At 36.1% G+C, this 19,254-nt stretch overlaps 3 protein-coding genes across 3 annotated transcripts; all 3 read left to right on the forward strand.

Moving 5' to 3' along the window:
* The first annotated feature begins 3,384 nt into the window (after positions 1–3,384).
* On the forward strand, positions 3,385–4,668 carry LOC131554243 (zinc finger protein 239-like). The gene is made up of 2 exons (XM_058799439.1): positions 3,385–3,469; positions 3,746–4,668. The coding sequence occupies exons 1-2, from the start codon at positions 3,385–3,387 to the stop codon at positions 4,666–4,668; spliced, it is 1,008 nt and encodes a 335-aa protein (XP_058655422.1).
* A 2,293-nt stretch (positions 4,669–6,961) lies between these two features.
* LOC131554125 (metalloproteinase inhibitor 3-like) lies at positions 6,962–9,315 on the forward strand. The gene is made up of 5 exons (XM_058799247.1): positions 6,962–7,198; positions 7,714–7,790; positions 7,875–7,956; positions 8,447–8,565; positions 8,959–9,315. The coding sequence occupies exons 1-5, from the start codon at positions 7,069–7,071 to the stop codon at positions 9,133–9,135; spliced, it is 585 nt and encodes a 194-aa protein (XP_058655230.1). The 5' UTR covers positions 6,962–7,068; the 3' UTR covers positions 9,136–9,315.
* A 4,843-nt stretch (positions 9,316–14,158) lies between these two features.
* Positions 14,159–16,509, forward strand: LOC131554122 (metalloproteinase inhibitor 3-like). Its single transcript, XM_058799243.1, has 5 exons — positions 14,159–14,391; positions 14,919–14,995; positions 15,073–15,154; positions 15,650–15,768; positions 16,132–16,509. Exons 1-5 carry the CDS (start codon positions 14,262–14,264, stop codon positions 16,306–16,308), a joined length of 585 nt encoding a protein of 194 aa, XP_058655226.1. The 5' UTR covers positions 14,159–14,261; the 3' UTR covers positions 16,309–16,509.
* Positions 16,510–19,254: the final 2,745 nt, after the last annotated feature.

Here is a 19,254-nt window from a genome sequence, read left to right on the forward strand (position 1 = left end):
ATTAGCTACAAGCAATCACATGGGTCTTGAACTTTGTTTTTCTACCTCCACAAATATTGCCTTGTTTATCTAAAAGTGCACTTTTCCATGTTTTAAACCCAGCCAAAAGGCCACGTGTTGACTGTGAAACACAGTAGACTTGAATTAGCCTATTACTATTTATTGTAAAATTACTACATTTCCATGCCCATGTTTGCATTGTTGCATTGTTCCTGTAACGCACTGCTGGACTGTATTTGCGTGCAGTGTGAACGCTCTGATCCGTTAACATGTGTGCGGAAAAAATACACACCGCATATGCACCGCAAATGGAGTATGTGTGAAACAGACATAAAACCCCCACATGTGTATGTTACAAGCAGGTGGCAGCATGTGTTTTTGAGTTTATTCAAATCCAGAAAAGCAAAACGAAGCTCGAGAGCAGAGTGCGGAATTTTTAGAAGTGTAATATTTTCACAAGGATGCCGTATATTTATAGTTTGAATGTGAGAGATTTCCCATTTTGTCCAGCTTTTCATGGCTCAACAGTTCACCCATAAATGTTTTTTACATAATCCTACAGGAGACAAACTCCAGAGGCCCAATTCAGAAAGGAGGTTAAGTGAAAACTCATATGTTAACTCTGAAATGAGGGAAACTCTAGGTTTTCAGTTTCAGATTGGGAGGTATGTCAAACCCGAGAAAGCAGGGTAAGTCAAGCCCGTTTCTGAAAGATGGGTAACTTATACTCAGAGTCAATTGCAGATATTCTTAGATTCTTAGATAAAGCCAGAGTTTATTTTGGTTTCCTCCCGCTTTTTAATGTGTTAGCAATGCTTAAATGCTTCACTTGTTCATTCACACTGCAACAACGCTTTTCTTATTGGGTGTTTTGGAATCTAAATTAAGTGTATTTTAACAAGTACAATTATCTTCCAGTGTGATAAGAAACGTAATCTTAATGCAAATCTTAATGCAAGGTTTTTGTTTTTTTTACCCAGTTGTCTGATAATATGCAAAAATAAGAAAAATGCACTGAAATTATTATTCCCCCAATTAATTAATTAATCTATTTATCTAAATTAAGTGTATTTTAACAAGTACAATTATCTGCCAGTGGGGTAAGAAAATTAATCTTAATGCAAATCTTAATGCAAGTTTTTTTTTTTTTTTTACCCCATTGTCCGATAGTATGCAAAATAAGAAAAATGCACTGAAATTATTATTTTCCCCCTCAGGAAACAAGACTAAATATCTGGTGTCATTTCTTTATAATGTCAAAGTAATTGCCTCGTTACTGCAATAAGAACAGTGGAAAACAACAAAGAAAAACAAAACAGTGAAACTGATAATTAGTGAAACAATAGTCTGACAGAAACAGAGCCGTAACGTTTAACTGAGCTGCTGAAAAGCCAATAGTTCCCTGTTTTCACCTCATTCATTATGATGATGTCTGAGATCATCTGTAAATTGGCACATTAACACATTTCATTGTGTGTCAACAGACTGAGACAAACTACAGGATCAACACTTTATGTGATAATCACCTATTGATGTGCATTTTTAAACTTTTACCTGAGGTTAAAATATATGCTTAAAAGTACTATTACAGAAACTGTACCTGCACTCATCATGTTTTTGACATTGAAATTAACATTGAAATAAATGAGCATTTTCATTAAGTCTGTCTGCTGTTTTTGTTCAAACCAGTTATAACATAATTGAAATGCAAGGTTTATAATTTTTTAAAACGTTTTAGTTTTGTCAAAATGTTTTTTTTTTTGTTTTTTTTTCTGGACTAGTTAAGCACAAGCTCTGCACCACCACTGATTTCATTGATCAACTCAGTCACCTGTCAACAACATTTTTGATGGATTCAGTCAAAATTAAAATGGATTCATTTAAAAGCCAAAATATTAAATTACATAGATGAATATTTAATAAGTAATCCGATATTTTGTAGATGAGATAAATTACAGGGTAAAAAATGACTTTATAAAGATGGCAGCATCATTATTTAAGTTTTTAAGTCTAATAAAATCGGTTGAGTTTAGCAATGCTTGTTGCATTAAATGCCAGTGGTGACACTTCAAAAATGGGGAAAAAGCCCTTTTTGTATTTTTCCCTTAAGTTTGCATGCCTGTAACTAAAAGTATTTAAGGATATATCAGTATCCTCTTATAAACTGGTTTTTAAACATTTTTGTTATCTTCATTTTTAAACTATGGTACATTTGGTTTGATGGAAAAAAAAAAAAAAAAACGAGATGCATTTCCAGTTTCAAGATAATTTGTTCCTCAGAGAATAAGTATCACCTGTACGAAAATGAGTAAAATTCAACAATGTACTCATAGAGACACATTGTGATCCCCATATCGCTGGGATTGAACCATATAGGGCTTTAAAATAATTCAAGAAAATGTTAAGAAAATAATTAAATTAAAATAATTAAAATAATTCAAGAAAATGTTAAGAACTAAAATCATATTGAGATATCTTTAATACTTCTTGAGTCACAGGTAAACAATATTTGGGAAAATAATATTTTTGACATTTGTTCTATGCTGTTGTTTTGATAGAGGGAAACAAGATACATTTCTGATTTCAACATTTTATCTTTTTCAGACATTCTTCTTTAAAACAAAATAGTTATTATCAGCTGTTAAAAGTGACCCACATTTTGTTTTTTGAACACTCAAAACTTAATTTATATTGCCATATCGCTAGAATGGCCTTAAAAATTAGAATATTGAAAGAAATGTTTGCTAAGAACCATTAACCACCTAAAAGGTTATTATGATATCTTTACTTGTTGAGATACAGGAGTACAAACGTAGGGGGGGGGAAGCATAAAAAGTACTTCTTCCCATTCTTGACCTGTCACAATGCAGCAAGGATTGCTCAAGTCAACTACTGTATTAATAGAATTATCTGTGTAAAAATAAAATAATGATACTGCCTTCTTTCTTAAGTAATTTTTTCACCCTGTAATTTGGCTCAAAATTCCAGATAAAAATGCTTGATTTGACGGTCCTCTACAAAAAATTGGATTACTCAGTAAATATTCATCCAATATCCATTAAATACTTTGTCTGTCATCACTATTTATGTTTGTCTTTCTTCTAAGTAAAAAATATGAACAAAACCAAAATATTGAGTTGGGGGATTTTCTAAAATTTGGTTATTTGACTTAAAATAAACCTATAAGGTCACGCGTTTGTACTGGATTTGTTTCAGTGTTGTGTAGAGATCGCTGTGATTGACACGACCAATGAAATCTTCTGAATCTGTGGTGGGCGGGGTTTGTGCTTTAACTGGGTTAAAAAGGTGAGAAATATTCACATCATCCTATGTGACAGATACAAACTCCAGGTGCAGCAGCTGAAATCTGTCTGACTGTTAAAGATGGAGTTTATTAAAGAGGAGATTGAAGACACGAGTGATCCAGAACCATCCAGAATAAAACAAGAAGATACTGAGGAACAAACAGGTTGGTGTCCATTCTTGATTCTTCATTAGTGACTGCTGAGAAACATTAAAGCCTCAGGCAAAAAGATTTAGTGGCTGTGTAATGAGCAAAATGAATGATAAATTACCATCTAGATGATCATGTCCACATTTTAATTTTATTAACAAGGAATGACAGAACTAACCTTTAGTATATCAAAGATCATATCCTTGATACTCCGATAAATATGTGACCTCGTATGGTTTCTGCTATTAAACCAGGTTCACTGATTTTAACATCATCATTTGTTTATTTTAGACTGGATTGAAGTAAAACAGCAAAGACCTGAGGTGAACGAATTGAAGGAGGAAAACAGTAAAATCAAAACTTCAAGAAAAAAAGCCAAACAGATGCAGACCTGCTCACAGTGTGGAAAGACTTTCAGAGACAAAGGAAACTTTAAGAAGCACATGAGAATCCACACTGGAGAGAAACCGTACACATGCCCTCAGTGTGGAAAGAGTTTTACTGATGATGCAAATCTCCGTAAACATCTGCTCTTTCACTCTGGAGAAAAACCTTTTAGCTGTGATCAGTGTGGTAAAAAGTTTATTTCACCATCACATCTAAAAAGTCACCTGACAGTTCATTCAGATGAGAAACCTCATGTGTGTTCTTACTGCGGAAAGAGTTTTTCATGGCTGGCCAGTTGTAAACAGCACCAGAAAACACACAATGAAGTGAGAGATCATGTGTGTTGTGAGTGTGGGAAGAGCTTTACTAGAGCTTGCAATTTGAAAGTTCACCAAAGGATTCACACTGGAGAAAAACCTTACAAGTGCTCATATTGTGACAAGAGTTTCACTGAGTCTGGAAGCCTGAAAGCACATGAGCGAGTTCATACTGGAGAGAAGCCGTATCACTGTACTCAGTGTGGAAAGAGTTTCAAAGATGCATCTGGTCTCAGTTATCATCTGCACGTTCTTTCTGGAGAAAAGCCGTTTAGCTGTGATCAGTGTGGTAAAATGTTTATTTCATCATCATGTCTAAAAAGTCACATGACAGTTCATTCAGACGAGAAGCATGTGTGTTCCTTCTGTGGGAAAGATTTTTCAAGCCTGCGCAGTTATAAAAAGCACCAGAAAACACATGATAAAAAGAGAGATCATGTGTGTTGTGAGTGTGGGAAGAGCTTTACTACAGCTGCCTTTCTGAAACAGCACCAAAGGATTCACACTTAAGAAAAACCTTACAAGTGCTCATATACTGTGACAAGAGTTTCATTTGGTCTGAACGGCTGAAAGTTCATGAACGAGTTCATACTGGAGAGAAGCCGTATCACTGTACTCAGTGTGGAGAGAGTTTCAGTCATTCAGTAACTCTAGTGTCTCATATTAAAATTCATTGTTCTGTGTCAGAGTGCACATGGTCTGTATAATGATGCAAATAAAATTTCTGTTTCACTGATATCTGACTGATTATTTATTTGGTTATGTGCGATTTTTAGTGATGTTAGTCCATTATAGAATTTTTGTTTGGGAATATGTAACATTTGACATATTAAATAGATATCATTCAGGAACTATTTCAAGGTGCAGCTGATTTTCTACATAGTCTAATAGACAGAGAAGAGAATTGAATGTTTTGAAGAGTTTGCATGTATGTGATGTGCCATTGATCTTATTATAAAAAAGGTAATTTTGGCAGCGGTGGAAAAGTTTTACCTTGGTGAAAAATGAGGATATTAGTGACTGATAGGATACCTACTGAGATTAGCTAAATCATAACTGACCTGGAGGGCGATGAATATCTACAATATGGAGTTTTACAGGGAGTGTGACTGTAACAGCATGAAATTTAGATGAAGTATTGTTACAGTTATAGGAGCATGTGAGGTATTTCCAGCTTTTTGAGATGAGGAGATCAGACCTGATGGGGGTGTGGGAGAAAAATAAGTTGTTGAAAAGAGCAGCAGGTGCTGCTGTGTTTCCCTTGATATTATATTCTTTAAATCCAAATGCTATTACTTTAGGTATAATTGTGTCTGAACTGTTGAACACACAATCTTCAAATGTACTTAGTGGAAGCTGATTGGAGGGTTGTTTGATTGGTTGACCGTAAAGCAATGCAGATTTAAAATGAAGTTAACTTTTCATGAGGAAATTAATGTGCTTTGCTACACTTTTTTTTTCACACTTTGTTAAAAATGTTGAGCACCCAGTTAAATTAGTATATTTTTATCGCTGTCATTTTTAAATGATTTTCATTCCTATGTCCATAGCATCAAGACACTTTGGCTGTGTGATTGCCTCAAAAAACAACAACAAAAAAATAACAGCAAAATATTCGATATTCAGATTCTCAAATATAGCCTATGTAAATAAATAAATACATAAATGTTAAGGTGCTGTTGAATGTTGTGTGTTTATAATATGCATAGTTGATCGCTAAATTTAGGGGATATGTGCACTATGCAGATTGGATTTACAACATATTATATTTTATAGTTACATATACAATGCAAATTTGGTGAAAGAAATAAAAATCTAATTATTTTAAAGGACCGCTTGCCCAATTCAGACATTAATGTGCGATTTGAAGCTAAATTGTTTGCAGGATTAATCTTAAATCTAGATTAAATCAAGGTTTATCTAATAATTCTGTTGCACCAAACTTTAAACCTTGTTTTAAAATAAGCAGGTTTACATTTAACCCATCGTTTTGATCCTGGATTTAAGTTATATTTATGATTAACTTTAGTCCTGTTGCACCATTCCGTTAAACTCAGATTTAAATCTCGATTATGGATTCACTTTAAACTTAACAGAGGTTTAAATAAAATAAAATGCACATGCAATTAAAACATGTGACTGACTGAACAAAAACAGTAGAGTTCTGACAAAAACAGGTCTCAGCGAGGTGTTTAATATAAATAAAAATGAAAATTAAAGCAAATAGTAATGGTAGTATCTGTTTATAAATCACTCAGTGGTTTACATTGCAGATGTGCTCACTGAATATAAATCTAACAGATCATTAGGAACAGGTCGGTTAAAAAATACCAAGGATTCATTCAAAACAATAGGAATCTGCTTTTAGCTATTATGTCACACATAGTTGGAACCAGCTTCCAGAAGAGATCAGATGTGCTCCAACAGCTACACTCAAATCCAGACTCAAAACACATCTGTTTAGCTGTGATGAGCACTGTGCTATATACTACTGATCCTACTGTAACCTTTTTTTATTCTAAAGAGTTTTAATACATTTTAATCATTTGTATTGTAATTATTTAGACTTTGAATTGCCATTATTTATGAAATGTGCTAAATCAATATCCTTGTCTAGCCTAATAATTTATTTGATGGTAGCTCTTATTTATGACACAACATAAACAGTTGGCACTAACTATGGCTGCTGTGTGGTAATTACCCACTAGCCTACTAATTTACCTACTAATTACCTACTAATTTGAAACAAGCCTTTTCTCTTTTTTTGGTTCTTTTCGAACGCCATAAATTGGGGCAGCCCATGAAGAGCAGCTGTGACGCAATCGCACTTTACACGCGGCTTTCAGGTGCAGGACGCAGCTGAAGAGAACTATATCTGGTCAAGATAGTTTAGTGTTGCGCTGTGAAAGCATGAGCATGTCTGCTGCTGTGACTCTAGCGCTGCTGTTCTTCTTGTCTGTGGCACTGAACGAGCAGGTGACCGAGGGCTGCACATGTTTACCAGAACACCCTCAACAGCAGTTCTGCGAGTCTGACTTCGGTACGTGTAACACATGCATCGCTAATCAAACACGAAGAACAGGTGCTGCATTCAAACCTGCAGGTTGCGTGATGCTTTAAGATGTTACATTTCTTGCATTTACAGTAGCTCAAATTCTTGAACCGTAAGTGTAGGCATAGTTTAACGATTCATGGAGGGTACAGTGATGGAGTTTTAAAAATTTTTTTTTAATGATCGTGTAAGACAACATGACATTAAATTGTTTGCTCGCTTGCTTTCTTGTATAGTGTCAAGGGAATAGTTCATTTATTCACCCAGGTCGTTTCACACCTGACCTTGACTTTCCCTGTGACACAAAGGAAGAGATTTTGACAAGTCTCCAGTGTTTTTCGGTGGGCTCCGGTGTTGTTTGGTTCTTAACATTACTTTCAAGTATCTTTTGTGTTCAATCTTGGAAAACGTGAAATGTGAACCGTGTTTTTGCTTCGGACAAAATGTAATGTAAACCAGGAACATTTAAATAATTAACACTTGTCACATCTTTTACCAATTAGTGATTCGAGCTCAGATCATTCAAAAGGTTCCCAGCATTCACCCTCTTTTAACTACATACGAAATCCAGACTATCCAGGTGAGAAAATGTATTTTACTCATTTAAAAAAAATTTTTTTCTTTTTTTTTTTTTTAAAACAAGAACTGCCTTATTTCCTTCCAGAGGTTTAAGCTCTCAAAGGGAATTCAGGTCATCTACACACCTCATGGCATGAATCTGAACAACGGCGACTATCTGCTGTCAGGTAAAGTCGCTTCACTATCTTTAGGCAGAGTTTGAGTTGAAACAGAACACACTGATTCCTGATGCTGGTTGTGATCATCAGTTGAGGCTGATTTTTAGCCCAATTTACAGTGTGGACCGATTTTGGGCATGCGAGTCGACAGATTTAACAGAAAATCACATTGTTCAATTCAACTTTAATTATACAGTATTTGTTCAGATTAGATCTGTATTCCAGTCAGATCAATTAAGCCGTGTCCCTTTCAATAGCTCAAAAAACATTAAGAACTTGATAACCTGATTCATTATTAAACAGTAACTGCCCTGAGTGATGTTACACTCCTCAGAGAAAAGACTAATAATATCCAGGACCTCAAACCTAAGATAGGGGTTTAATAAGTGAGGACATCTATATGTACAAGAAGAGGTGTGTGTATATACAGTAAAATGAACTTTAACTGTTTAATTGAGCTGTGTAAGCAAAAACATTATTTTTTTTTTCCCCACCTAAGGACATTTCAGTGACGGCGTGGCGGTTGTTAATTTATGTGACCGTGTGGAGCCTTGGAACAACCTCTCCTCAGTTCAAGAGCGCTACCTCAACCTGTATTGGATGGGCTGTGGCTGTAAGGTAATCCAAATAATGTTTACAATAACTTGCCGTAGTGTGACTTAGTTCAGTGCTGTTTATCCAGTGGTTTTCATTTTTGCCCAACTAAATTTTCTACCATTTTTGAATGTCAAACCCAGGCTCAGATTATTTCAAAAACTTTTAAAAAGGGGTTTAATGCATTAATATATGCATATTCCTATGACTAAACTTGCTTGGTAGAGAGACCACACTGTGCAGATCTTAAAACACAAGCTTCCAGAAACATCAAAAAAAGTTTCTTTGTAACTTGTACTTGCAGCCCTTGTATTAGCCTCTGACTGTTATAATCCTCTAAAAACTACAATACGTTTTAGAAGTCAAAGTAGTAAAACGGTTTGTGTGAACTGATCTCTCGAACTGTGATCTCTACAGATCTTGCCCTGTTTTGGAAAGTCCTGTTTGATCGAGATTCTTCAGAAAAACTGTCTGGTAAGAATCAATGATTCACTCGTTCTCGACGATGAAGAGGCTCTTCAGTCTATTTGCCTGCCAGGCAATGCCGGCTTCTGCACATGGCACAAATTCGTAAGGAACTACAAAAGCTCTTAAAAATGATGCCCTGAAGAACAAGTGCATCAGCCATTCATCAGTGTACAGTTTTTGTCCTTTTATTCTCCATGCATTGAATGCTTGGAACATTTTGAAGTGAATTGGATTTGCTTTGCAACACAGTCATCACATCAAAAACACTGTTTTCATGGAGATTTGCAATCAACCATTAAACTGTTTTGCATGTAGAAGTGTCTGTGTATTTAATTGGGAAGTGTAAGCATGTTTATGTACTGTAAATTAGGCTTTTTAGTGGCAGTGGTTTATCTAAAATTAATTCATCTAGTGGTGTTTTTCACTCTTCTATTCTGAGCATTGAGTTAAAGAGGACAGTTTAAAAAAAAAAAAAAAAACTGCAATAAACGTTTAAGGTTCATTCCACAGCTACATCAGACAGCGGGAAATATTTACTTCACTAGAAACCACAGAAATGGCATATTAGCTTGTTTGCACAATGCAGAAAGCTGATTTTAGAACTGCATTACAGGGGTGTTATATTGAAACAGTGTATACGCTGCATAGAGGGACAGATTGAGTTAGGTGAGCCACAACAAACATCATCTTTTGGAAAAAAACATGAAGATCAGAAATCGATTTCCAGGTAATTTACGCTTTTATTTCACTAAAAACAAAGGCAAAACAGCAAATACTTTGCTAATAACCAAAATGGTTCAGGAGTGGCTTGGTAGCCCTTTTCCTGAAGACGTCTGAGCGAGGTGACTCTTGATGCACTGACTCCAGCTTCAGTTCACTCCTTGTGAAGCTCTCACAAGTGTTTGAATCAGCTTTGCTTGACAGTATTCTCAAGCTTGCAGTCATCCATGTTGCTTGTGCACCTTTTCCTTTTGGTATCTTCATTTTTAAGACCCTAAATGGTTCATTTGTTTTGATAAAAAAGAAAACGAGATGCATTGCTAGAATTACCAAACCCTGTGCTGGAATAAAATAATGATTCTGCCAACTTTCTAAGGTAATTTTTAACCCTGTAATTTGGTTCCAAGTTCCAGATGAAAATGGTTGTTTTAACCCCCTCTACAAAATAGTGCATTACTCAGTAAATATTCATCCAATATCCATTACATCACTTTTCATTATTTTACATTTACATTTACATTTACATTTATGCATTTAGCAGACGCTTTTATCCAAAGCGACTTACATTGCATTCAAGTTACAGTTTTTACATTTTATCAGCTCTTGCTTTCCCTGGGAATCGAACCCATGATCTTGGCGTTGCTAGCGCCATGCTCTACTATTTGAGCTACAGGAAAGCCTTTTTTTTAAATTTATTTTAAAACCAGGTTTAAAGTTTGGTGCAACAGAATTATTAGATAAACCTTGATTTAATCTAGATTTAAGATTAATCCTGCAAACAATTTAGCTACAAATCGCACATTAATGTCTGAAGTGGGCAAGAGGTCCTTTAAAATAATTACATTTTATTTCTTTCACCAAATTTGCATTGTATATGTAACTATACAATATAATAAATTTTTCTCCCCTTTTCCCTTTCATGTCACTTTCATTTCTTTCAGGATAAACGAATGAATTCACGTGTTGTAAATCCAGTCTGCATAGCGCACATATCCCTTAAATTTAGCGATCAACTGTGCACATTATAAACATACAACAGCACTTCAACATTTATGTATTTATTTATTAACATAGGCTATATTTGAGAATCTGAATATCGAATATTTTTCTGTTATTTTTTGTTGTTGTTTTTTGAGGCAATCACACAGCCAAAGTGTCTTGATGCTATGGACATAGGAATGAAAATCATTTAAAAATGACAGCAAAAAAAAAAAAAAAACTTGTGTAGCAAAGCACATTAATTTCCTCATGAAAAGTTAACTTCATTTTAAATCCGCATTGCTTTACGGTCAACCAATCAAACAACCCTCCAATCAGCTTCCACTAAGTACATTTGCGTGGGTCGGCAATCAGCAAACAATGTCCAAAGGGTTTGACAATAGGGGTAATCCGAGTACACGAGCAAAGATCCAAACAGGGTCCGAAAGGCAAGACGAAGGGTAGTCCAAAACACAAAAGCAATAATCCAAAACACGGGTAAACAGGCTAGGCGAGACTGAGACTGAGACTGAGACTGAGACTGAGACTGAGACTGAGACTGAGACTGAGACTGAGACACTAGGAAAGGCTTTGTAAGGTAGCTATCAGCAAAGACTGTGATAAACGCTAAACAATACTCGGCGATGACAGAGAGGAAGTCCAAGGCTTATAAAGCGTGTCTGATGGGATCAGCTGTGTAATCAGTGCAATGTGTGATTGGTGACAGCTGTGATCAGTGCAATGGATGATGGGAATTGTAGTCTGGTGAAATGCAACAGTAGTGTAGTGCTGTTACTGTTTTTTGTTTGTCTTTCTTCTAAATAAAAAATATGAACAAAACCAAAATTTTGACTGGGAAGTTTTGGAAATTTGCTTGCTTTGACACAAAATAATCCTATACTAAGGGTAAAGGTTTGTACTGGATTTGTTTCAGTGTTGTGTAGGAGATCGCTGTGATTGACACGACCAATGAAATCTGAATCTGTGGTGGGCGGGGTTTGTGCTTTAACTGGGTTAAAAAGGTGAGGAATATTCACATCATCCTACATGACAGATACAAACTCCAGGTGCAGCAGCTGAAATCTGTGACATGGAGTTTATTAAAGAGGAGATGGACAACCAAACAGGTTGGTGTCCATTCTTGATTCTTCACTGTTGACTGCTGAGAAACATTAAAGCCTCAGGAAAGTGGAAAGACTTTCAGAGACAAAGAAAACCTTAAAATACACATGAGAGTCCACACTGGAGAGAAACCGTACACATGCCCTCAGTGTGGAAAGAGTTTTGCTGATGCATCAAATCTCCGTAAACATCTGCTCTTTCACTCTGGAGAAAAGCCTTTTAGCTGTGATCAGTGTGGCAAAAAGTTTATTTCACCATCACATCTAAAACAACACCTGACAGTTCATTCAGATGAGAAGCCTCATGTGTGTTCTTGCTGCGGAAAGAGTTTTTCATGGCTGGCAAGTTGTAAACAGCACCAGAAAACACATAGTGATGTGAAAGATCATGTGTGTTGTGAATGTGGAAAGAGCTTTTCTACAGCTGCCTATTTGAAACGGCACCAAAGGATTCACACTTAAGAAAAACCTTACAAGTGCTCATATTGTGACAAGAGTTTGATTTGGTCTGAACACCTGAAAGTTCATGAGCGAGTTCATACTGGAGAGAAGCCGTATCTGTCACGAATCCTGTCTATGCACTTCCGTTCACTCACCACCAGAGGTCACCCGCTCATCACATGGACTCTTGCACTACACTTACTGTTGCATTTCACCAGACTACAATTCCCATCATCCATTGCACTGATCACAGCTGTCACCAATCACACATGGCACTGATTACACAGCTGATCCCATCAGACACGCTTTATAAGCCTTGGACTTCCTCTCTGTCATCGCCGAGTATTGTTTAGCGTTTATCACAGTCTTTGCTGATAGCTACCTTACAGAGCCTTTCCTAGTTTCTCAGTCTCAGTCTCAGTCTCAGTCTTGCCTAGCCTGTGTTTTGGATTATTGCTTTTGTGTTTTGGACTACCCTTCGTTTTGTCTTTCGGACCCTGTTTGGATCTTTGCTCGTGTACTCGGATTACCCCTATTGTCAAACCCTTTGGACACTGTTTGCTGATTGCCGACCCACGCAAATGTACTTAGTGGAAGCTGATTGGATGGTTGTTTGACTGGTTGCCAGTAAAGCAATGCGGATTTAAAATGAAGTTAACTTTTCATGAGGAAATTAATGTGCTTTGCTACACTTTTTTTTTTTTTTTTTTATAAATGATTTTCATTCCTATGTCCATAGCATCAAGACAATTTGGCTGTGTGATTGCCTCAAAAAAACAACAAAAAATAACAGCAAAATATTCGATATTCAGATTCTCAAATATAGCCTATGTAAATAAATAAATACATAAATGTTGTATGTTTATAATGTTCATAGTTGATCGCTAAATTTAAGGGATATGTGCGCTATGCAGACTGGATTTACAACACGTGAATTCATTCGTTTATCCTGAAAGAAATGAAAGTGACATGAAAGGGAAAAGGGGAGAAAAATGTATTACATTTTATAGTTACGTATACAATGCAAATTTGGTGAAAGAAATAAAACTCAAATTATTTTAAAGGACCGCTTGCCCAATTCAGACATTAATGTGCGATTTGAAGCTAAATTGTTTGCAGGATTAATCTTAAATCTAGATTAAATCAAGGTTCATCTAATAATTCTGTTGCACCAAACTTTAAACCTTGTTTTAAAATAAGCAGGTTTACATTTAACCCATCGTTTTGATCCTGGATTTAAGTTATATTCATGATTAGCTTTAGTCCTGTTGCACCATTCCGTTAAACTCAGATTTAAATCTCGATTATGGATTCACTTTAAACTTAACAGAGGTTTAAATAAAATAAAATGCACATGCAATTAAAATGTGACTGACTGAACAAAAACAGCAGAGTTCTGACAAAATTCTGTTTATTATAAATAAAAATGAAAATTAAAGCAAATGGTAATGTGTTTATAAATCACTCAATGGCTTACATTGCAGATGTGCTCACTGAATATAAATCTAACAGATCATTAGGAACATGAGCACTGTGCTATATACTACTGATTCCACTGAATCCTCTTTTTTATTCTAAAGAGTTTTAATACATTTTAATTATTTGTATTGTAATTATTTAGATTTTTAATTTTTCCTTATATAAAACACTTTGAATTGCCATTATTTATGAAATGTGCTAAATCAATATCCTTGTCTAGCCTAATAATTTATTTGATGGTAGCTCTTATTTATGACACAACATAAACAGTTGGCAGTAACTATGGCTGCTGTGTGGTAATTACCCACTAGCCTACTAATTTACCTACTAATTACCTACTAATTTGAAACAAGCCTTTTCTCTTTTTTTGGTTCTTTTCGAACGCCATAAATTGGGGCAGCCCATGAAGAGCAGCTGTGACGCAATCGCACTTTACACGCGGCTTTCAGGTGCAGGACGCAGCTGAAGAGAACTATATCTGGTCAAGATAGTTTAGTGTTGCGCTGTGAAAGCATGAGTATGTCTGCTGCTGTGACTCTAGCGCTGCTGTTCTTCTTGTCTGTGGCACTGAACGAGCAGGTGACCGAGGGCTGCACATGTTTACCAGAACACCCTCAACAGCAGTTCTGCGAGTCTGACTTCGGTACGTGTAACACATGCATCGCTAATCAAACACGAAGAACAGGTGCTGCATTCAAACCTGCAGGTTGCGTGATGCTTTAAGATGTTACATTTCTTGCATTTACAATAGTTCAGATACTTGAACCGTAAGTGTAGGCATAGTTTAACGATTCATGGAGGGTACAGTGATGGAACTTTTATTTTTATTTATTTTTTCCATGATCGTGTAAGACAATATGACATTAAATTGTTTGCTCGCTTGCTTGCTTGTATAGTGTCAAGGGAATAGTTCATTTATTCACCCAGGTCGTTTCACACCTGACCTTGACTTTCCCTGTGACACAAAGGAAGAGATTTTGTTTTTCAGTGGGCTCCAGTGTTTGGTTCTTAACATTTTTCTTTCAGGTATCTTTAGTTCAATCTTGGAAAACTTGAAATGCAAAACATGAACCGTATTTTTGCTTCAGACAAAATGTAATGTAAACCAGGAACATTTAAATTAACACTTGTCACATCTGCCCCTTTTTTTTAAATTTTATTTTACCTTAGTGATTCGAGCTCAGATCATTCAAAAGCTTCCCAGCATTCACCCTCTTTTAACTGCATACGAAATCCAAACTATCCAGGTGAGAATGTACTTGACTCATAATATTATTCTATATTTTTATTTTTTTTAAACAAGAACTGCTTTATTTCCTTCCAGAGGTTTAAGCTCTCAAAGGGAATTCAGGTCATCTACACACCTCATGGCATGAATCTGAACAACGGCGACTATCTGCTGTCAGGTAAAGTCGCTTCACTATCTTTAGGCAGAGTTTGAGTTGAAACCGAACACACTGATTCCTGATGCTGGTTGTGATCATGAGTTGAGGCTGATTTTTAGCCCAATTTACAGTGTGGACCGATTTTGGGCATGCGAGTCGACAGATTTAACAGAATCACATTGTTCAATTATTCAACTTTAATTATACTGTATTTGTTCAGATTAGATCTGTATTCCAGTCAGATCAATTAAGCCTTGTCCCTTTCAATAGCTCAAAAAACATTAAGAACTTGATAACCTGATTCATTATTAAACAGTAACTGCCCTGAGTGATGTTACACTCCTCAGAGAAAAGACTAATAATATCCAGGACCTCAAACCTAAGATAGGGGTTTAATAAGTGAGGACATCTATATGTACAAGAAGAGGTGTGTGTGTGTGTATATACAGTAAAATGAACTTTAACTGTTTAATTGAGCTGTGTAAGCAAAAACATTATTTTTTTTCCCCACCTAAGGACATTTCAGTGACGGCGTGGCGGTTGTTAATTTATGTGACCGTGTGGAGCCTTGGAACAACCTCTCCTCAGTTCAAGAGCGCTACCTCAACCTGTATTGGATGGGCTGTGGCTGTAAGGTAATCCAAATAATGTTTACAATAACTTGCCGTAGTGTGAATTAGTTCAGTGCTGTTTATCCAGTGGTTTTCATTTTTGCCCAACTAAATTTTCTGCCATTTTTGAATGTCAAACCCAGGCTCAGATTATTTCAAAAACTTTTAAAAAGGTGTTTAATGCATTAATATATGCATATTCTTATGACTAAACTTGCTTGGTAGAGAAGGACCACACTGTGCAGATCTTAAAACACAAGCTTCCAGAAACGTCAAAAGTTTCTTTGTAAGCTGTACTTGCAGCCCTTGTATTAGCCTCTGACTCGTAAAACGTATTGTAGTAAAACGGTTTGTGTGAACTGATCTCTCGAACTGTGATCTCTACAGATCTTGCCCTGTTTTGGAAAGTCCTGTTTGATCGAGATTCTTCAGAAAAACTGTCTGGTAAGAATCAATGATTCACTCGTTCTCGACGATGAAGAGGCTCTTCAGTCTATTTGCCTGCCAGGCAATGCCGGCTTCTGCACATGGCACAAATTCGTAAGGAACTACAAAAGCTCTTAAAAATGACGCCCTGAAGAACAAGTGCATCCGCCATTCACCAGTGTACAGTTTTTGTCCTTTTATTCTCCATGCATTGAATGCTTGGAACATTTTGAAGTGAATTTGATGATTTGCTTTGCAACACAGTCATCACATCAAAAACACTGTTTTCATGGAGATTTGCAATCAACCATTAAACTGTTTTGCATGTAGAAGTGTCTGTGTATTTAATTGGGAAGTGTAAGCATGTTCATGTACTGTAAATTAGGCTTTTTAGTGGCAGTGGTTTATGTAAAATTAATTCATCTAGTATCGTTTTTCACGCTTCTATTCTGAGCATTGAGTTAAAGAGGACAGTTTAAAAAAAAAAAAAAAAACTGCAATAAACGTTTAAGGTTCATTCCACAGCTACATCAGACAGCGGGAAATATTTACTTCACTAGAAACCACAGAAATGGCATATTAACTTTTGCACAATGCAGAAAGCTGATTTTAGAACTGCATTACAGGGGTGTTATATTGAAACGGTGCATACGCTGCATAGAGGGACAGATTGAGTTAGGTGAGCCACAATAAACATCATCTTTTGGAAAAAACATGAAGATCAGAAATTGGTTTTCAGTTAATTTACGCTTTTATTTCTCTAAAAACAAAGCCAAAACAAATACTTTGCTAATAACCAAAATGTCCTAATAGTAGGCTACAAGCCTATTCTTGTTTATGAAGAGAAATGCCCTATTCATTTAGCAGATGTTTCATCCAAACCGTTACAGCAGAACCAAACCCTTAGGAAATGTGCACTTTATAATATTTAAATATAGTTTACTGTCTTTGAAGGTAGGCTAATATCAATCAGTGCTGTGAACTGACCACCTCACCTCATAGCTGTAAGTCTTTACGAGTTTGTAATCCACAACAAGCCGTAACCCGTACAACAGCAAATCTAATTTTGTCAGTATTGTGCACTCCTAATATAGCCGCATTATTTCCAGGCCAAAGTTTTTAAAACTCTTGACTTTAAAAATGTGCATTCACCCTAATGAGAATTATAAGCACAAAAGGTTTTTGTCCTACACTGTCCTGTGGTCTTTTTCTTTCTTTTTTTTTTTTGTACAGTAATATCAAGCTGGCTAGCTGTTATTTCAAGCTATTGAACATCTATTATATTTGTTTAATTGCAGTTGCTACAGATGGTTTTACTAGTTTAATATGACTTTTTTTTCTATAGTTGTAGTATGCATAGCCTAATGCAAACAGTCCTGTCTCTGCTCATATTCAGTGAGACGAGTGCACAAAGTGTTAGGCTTGTTTGAGATGAGCAAAATCTGTGCAGAACCGATCACCGCGAGGTGAATGCCGGTTAGAAAAGTATTCGAGTTACGTCCGACTTGTTCTGATGTCTAGGCTTTTCCGTGCTGATGGCCTGCACCCCAGCAGAGTCGGAGCCGAACTCCTATCGGACAACATCTCCAGGACGCTACGCTCCATCTGACTAGTAAGCCAATTCTCAAATAACTGCTATAATGGCTTTTGCTCTACCCTCCTAAATGACAGAAGTACTTGCGTTGTCCAATCTATACAGACTGTATCTGTTCCCCGAATAGTGAGGTCAACATATACATTTAATGTAAAATCTGATCGTGATTAAACCTGAAAAATGCAAAATAAATGAACAAAAACAATTTCTAAAGCTTGGGCTCCTAAACATTAAATCACTCACACCCAAAGCAGTTATTGTAAATGAAATGATCACAGATAATAGTTTTGATGTACTTTGTTTGACTGAAACCTGGCTTAAACCAAATGAATATTTTGGTCTAAATGAGTCTACTCCACCAAGCTACTGCTATAAACATGAGCCCCGTCAGACTGGTCGTGGCGGTGGTGTCGCTACAATATATAGTGATATTCTCAATGTTACTCAGAAAACAGGATACAGGTTTAACTCATTTGAAATACTTCTACTTAATGTTACACTGTCAGATATGCAAAAGAAATCTCTCCTATCTCTTGCACTGGCTACTGTGTATAGACCGCCAGGACCATATACAGATTTCCTAAAAGAATTTGCAGATTTCTTCTCAGATCTATTGGTTAATGTTGATAAAGCGCTAATTGTCGGAGATTTTAACATTCACGTTGATAATACAAATGATGCGTTAGGACTTGCGTTTACTGACCTAATAAACTCTTTTGGAGTCAAGCAAAACGTCACGGACCCACTCATCGTTTCAATCATACGCTAGATTTAATTATATCGCATGGAATTGATCTTACTGATATAGATATCGTACCTCAAAGTGATGATATTACTGATCATTTCCTTGTATCGTGCATGCTGCATATTACCGATATTAACTATATGGCTCCGCGTTATCGTCTGGGCAGAACTATTGTTCCAGCCACCAAAGACAGATTCACAAATAACCTGCCTGATTTATCTCAACTGCTCTGTGTACCCATAAATACACGTGAACTAGACGAAATGACTAGCAACATGGGCACTATCTTCTCTAATACATTAGAAGCTGTTGCCCCCTCAATATGAAAAGGTTAGAGAAAACGTACTGCGCCATGGTACAACAGTTATACCCATTCTCTCAAGAAAGAAACTCGTAATCTTGAGCGCAAATGGAGAAAAACTAACTTGGAAGTTTTTAGAATTGCGTGGAAAAACAGTATGTCCAGCTATAGACAGGCTCTAAAAGCTGCCAGGGCAGAGCATATCCACAAACTCATAGATAATAACCAAAACAATCCAAGGTTTTTATTTAGCACAGTGGCTAGATTAACAAATAAACAGATGCCACCCGATCTAAATATTCCCTCACAGTTTAATAGTAATGACTTTATGAATTTCTTCACTGATAAAATAGATAACATTAGAAATACAATAACAAATGTAGGTTCTACACCGTCTAGTACTTCAGTTTCATTCACAGCTCCCAAAGAAAAACTTGTGCTTTA

The sequence above is a fragment of the Onychostoma macrolepis genome, chromosome 15 (assembly GCF_012432095.1).
Source record: "Onychostoma macrolepis isolate SWU-2019 chromosome 15, ASM1243209v1, whole genome shotgun sequence".
In the NCBI taxonomy this organism is placed as follows: domain Eukaryota; kingdom Metazoa; phylum Chordata; class Actinopteri; order Cypriniformes; family Cyprinidae; genus Onychostoma; species Onychostoma macrolepis.

Bases quoted from the DNA above. Each gene is read 5' to 3' on its own strand.
- LOC131554122 (XM_058799243.1), top strand. From the start codon at position 14,262: ATGAGTATGTCTGCTGCTGTGACTCTAGCGCTGCTGTTCTTCTTGTCT. The intron at 14,392-14,918 runs GTACGTGTAACA...ATTTTACCTTAG, and splicing joins GTTCTGCGAGTCTGACTTCG to TGATTCGAGCTCAGATCATT. The intron at 14,996-15,072 runs GTGAGAATGTAC...ATTTCCTTCCAG, and splicing joins ACGAAATCCAAACTATCCAG to AGGTTTAAGCTCTCAAAGGG.
- LOC131554125 (XM_058799247.1), top strand. From the start codon at position 7,069: ATGAGCATGTCTGCTGCTGTGACTCTAGCGCTGCTGTTCTTCTTGTCT. The intron at 7,957-8,446 runs GTAAAGTCGCTT...TCCCCACCTAAG, and splicing joins CGGCGACTATCTGCTGTCAG to GACATTTCAGTGACGGCGTG. The intron at 8,566-8,958 runs GTAATCCAAATA...TGATCTCTACAG, and splicing joins GGATGGGCTGTGGCTGTAAG to ATCTTGCCCTGTTTTGGAAA.
- LOC131554243 (XM_058799439.1), top strand. From the start codon at position 3,385: ATGGAGTTTATTAAAGAGGAGATTGAAGACACGAGTGATCCAGAACCA. The intron at 3,470-3,745 runs GTTGGTGTCCAT...TGTTTATTTTAG, and splicing joins AGATACTGAGGAACAAACAG to ACTGGATTGAAGTAAAACAG.